The sequence below is a fragment of the Sylvia atricapilla genome, chromosome 27, assembly GCF_009819655.1.
Source record: "Sylvia atricapilla isolate bSylAtr1 chromosome 27, bSylAtr1.pri, whole genome shotgun sequence".
Lineage (NCBI taxonomy): Eukaryota > Metazoa > Chordata > Aves > Passeriformes > Sylviidae > Sylvia > Sylvia atricapilla.
Window position 1 is genome coordinate 2,420,800 of NC_089166.1, and position 3,642 is coordinate 2,424,441.

The 3,642-nt window shown below is 39.2% G+C and overlaps 1 protein-coding gene across 1 annotated transcript; it reads left to right on the forward strand.

Annotated features, from left to right (window-relative positions):
- Positions 1 to 2,273: 2,273 nt before the first annotated feature.
- On the forward strand, positions 2,274 to 3,277 carry LOC136372114 (olfactory receptor 10C1-like). Its single transcript, XM_066336584.1, has one exon. The coding sequence runs from the start codon at positions 2,339 to 2,341 to the stop codon at positions 3,275 to 3,277; it is 939 nt and encodes a 312-aa protein (XP_066192681.1). The 5' UTR covers positions 2,274 to 2,338.
- The last annotated feature ends 365 nt before the right edge of the window (positions 3,278 to 3,642 follow it).

Genomic DNA, 3,642 nt, shown 5'->3' on the forward strand with positions numbered 1-3,642 from the left:
CCTGCAAATCCATTTGCATGTTTAAATCACTTCTCAGAGCTTATTTGCATTAGAATAAATGTTTCCTCTAAAATATGGGAACCTAAGACTCTGGTGACATCCCCAAAAATACACACCCAACACACATGGAGAATAGAGAGATTTGATTTGATGAATAACCCTAAACCACAGTTTAATATCTGAGTTCAGGCTATCATTCTCTGGGTGGGGTCTCTTCCAGGAAAGAATTACCCAGTGAATACAGATAATCCCACATATTCTCCATAATACCATGCAAAAAGTACTAAAGAATGTGGATTGTGCTCCAAGAAATACCATTTGTCCAAGACATGCTTCAGGTACAGCAGTTTTTTTCAAGAATACAAAAATGTCTTGGAATTGATCTCCTGTTCCAATAATCCATTTACTTCATAGACTGATAAGTCTCCCTGAAAGAGACGTCCTACCTGTGTAGGTGCCAGAGGACAACAACATCTGGAAGAAGAGACACAAGAATGAAATGAAATAAAGTAGCTCATCTGCCAGTAGGAGAAACCTGTGGTTAATGTTTTTGGAAAAGCCACATCTCAGATCTTAAGTGTTTCTATCTGTGATCCCAGATCAGATCAGAGGAGAAGGGTCTGTTGGGGATTGACTGGTGCAGTTGTAGGAGTCAGTTATTTTTTTCTTACTGTTTAGGCACAACACAACTCTTTCTCTGGTTCTCCTGTTAGGTCCTTGAACAAAATGTAAAGAAAGACCTACAGAGCACCTGCATATCTATTTTAATCTGTTATATTTTGACCTTTCATGGTCTTGGGTCTGATCTTGCCTGGATTAGGGGATAAACCTTTGATGTGGAGACAGACTACAAAGAGACGCAGGAAAATGGCTTTAAAGGTTTTGCAGGAGGAGAGAACACGTGCATAACTCACATCTAACTCTGGTTTTAATTATTTTCTAATTAATGGTGCAGGCAAGGCCTGCCGTGGGAGAAAACATCATGCCATCTCAGATAGATCCTTCAGATTTCTCAGAGATTTTCCTCTGAGGATAATAATTTCTGTCTTTGTTATGTTTCTGTTTAATTAAACAAAGATACTGCACTTTCCCGCTTTCACTTACCTTACCATACAGAAGACACCTACATCACATTACGTGGTTCTTGCTGCTGTTCACAGGATATGACTGTGATGCAGAGGTCACCCTACAGTCAATGACTGAGGATAAAAGTGGGCCAAGACAGTCCTACAGCCAGGGCAGAAAGGATCAGACTGAATGAGATGTCTTAACACTGGAAGTGTGAGCATCAGCCAGTAATTCAACTTTTAATCAATCTCCTTGGCATTGAAAGGGGCATTGTGGTGAGAGAGATGATGTGGGGTTGCTTCTGGATCTGAATAAGAGACCACATAAACCAAACAACAGCTAAATAAAAAAGATCTTTAAATCGGATACAATAAAAATTAAGATTGGTAATGAGTGAATCTTTTGTCCCTTATCCCCAAACAAATACAGACTGCATCTTTGCTTCACCTTCAAATTTAGTGAAGAAAGCATGAAGTATGATAAGCCTATGTGGCAACTCTCTCATTAATCTGGCTGCATTATGAAGTACGAGTAATTACTGCAAAGTAAAACCAGACCTTGTATTTCTGTAGGATATCTGGGTTTATACAGAAGTGCTTTCCAAGTTATGTAAAACTAGAGGTGGCTGTGAGTCAGCTCATACATATGCATCATATTTATCCAATAGCTATTCCTTATTGCTCCAATCAGCACTAGCCAGTCTCAGTGGACTTTATAAATACATCTATATAGTATAAAGAGCTGTGGAAAAGCCTCTCTTCTAGTTCACTGCAGAGTGCTCAGAGCTGAAAGCTTTTTTGGAGACCTCCTAATTCAGGGTTTTTTTCTCTTCCTCTTCTTCCACCACACTCCACAACAGGTAACAGAGAAATTACCTTTGTTAGATTCAAATATTGCTACTAATGATTTTGGGACTTGAACTGGTTAGTCCATAAAAAGATATTTGCCATATTATTTTTTCTTCTTCTACAGGGTAAAAATGATAGCTGAACATTTGAAGACAGTACTGAATATGCAAACTTTGAAGGCAATGCTATGAAAGAAGAATCAGTCAAAAATAAAGACATAAGACTGCCTTATTTTCTTTAGAAACATTTTCTAATCTGTTCAGAAGATCTTCTCAAGATCTGTTCAGTTTCTAAATTCTAGTCATACTTTTGTCTGTTCAAGCAGGCAGTTGTGTTTTGATTGCAGATTTGCCTGGCTGTTTGCAGCATCATCAGCTGCTGAACACTAAAACGAAGAGAGTTCTACAAAGCACCAAAGAAGGATGATCCTTGGGAACCTCAGTGGATTGAGTGAATTCAGACTCTTGGGTTTTCCTGAAATCTCTCATTTGCACCCTTTGCTCTTTGTAGTTTTATTATCTCTTTATATCCTCACCTTGATGGCTAATACAGTGATAGTTTTCATAATAAACAGTGACAGTACCCTTCATACCCCCATGTACTTCTTCCTCACCCAGCTGTCCTGTCTGGATATCTGCTATTTGTCAGTCATTATCCCAGCTATTCTGGAGAACCTGCTGGTGGGAACAGTAAGTATTTGCAAGACAAGATGTGCATTGCAAATGTTTTTCTTCCTTTTCTTTGGAGTGGCCGAATGTTTTCTCTTGGCTGCCATGTCCTTGGATCGTTATTTTGCCATTTGCTACCCCTTGCATTACACAGTCATCATGAGCAGCAGGGTCTGCAGGAGCCTGGTGGCTGGGAGTTACATTTGTGGAACTGCTGTGGGCTTGGTGCACACCCTCACAACGTTCAGCTCACCCCTGTGTGGCTCTACTATCGACCACTTCTTCTGTGAGATTCAGCCTTTCCTGGACCTGCACTGTGGCAACACTTTCCTGAGAGAAATCCAAGTCATTGTGGTGGCTGTCTTTGCTATTCTCAGCCCTTTCCTACTGATAATTTATTCCTATGTTCGTATAATTTCCACAATTCTTCACATGGCATCAGCAGAGAGCCGGCAGAAAGCGTTTTCCACTTGCTCCTCACATCTCTCGGTTGTGATTCTTTTTTATGGCACTGCCAGCTCCATGTACCTGCGGCCAAAATACAGCTACTGTGCCTCTGTGGATAAATTCCTCTCACTTTCTTATTCTGTGGTGACTCCTTTACTGAACCCCATCATTTACAGTTTGAGAAGCAAGGAGGTAAAAGGAGCCCTGAAGAAAAAATGGAGAAAAACTAATGTAGTGTGGAAATGAAATAGAATATTTGTGTTGTTTCAGGTGTTTGTAATGGTATTTTTCATTTACTGAAATCTTGTTCAGTAAAATTAATTTCCAGATACACTTCAGCTTTTGGGGAGGAAAGAGGGAGAACAGTGGAGATTTTCAGCTGTGAGAGGGAGTGTTAGAAGCTGAAGAAGTTAACATTTTGGAAGGAAAATTCTTTCACATACTTAAGAAATCATTAAATAAACTTTTTTTAAAAAAAATCTTTATTTTCCTTGCTACTTTTCAGAAACTTTAAAACTGTATTTTACATACTTCTGACTTTTTGAACAGAAGAGAAATATCCAGGAGCCTGATTTTTCTGAAAGAACTGAGAAGAATAAGTTTTCATCGAT

Bases quoted from the DNA above. Each gene is read 5' to 3' on its own strand.
- LOC136372114 (XM_066336584.1), top strand. From the start codon at position 2,339: ATGATCCTTGGGAACCTCAGTGGATTGAGTGAATTCAGACTCTTGGGT.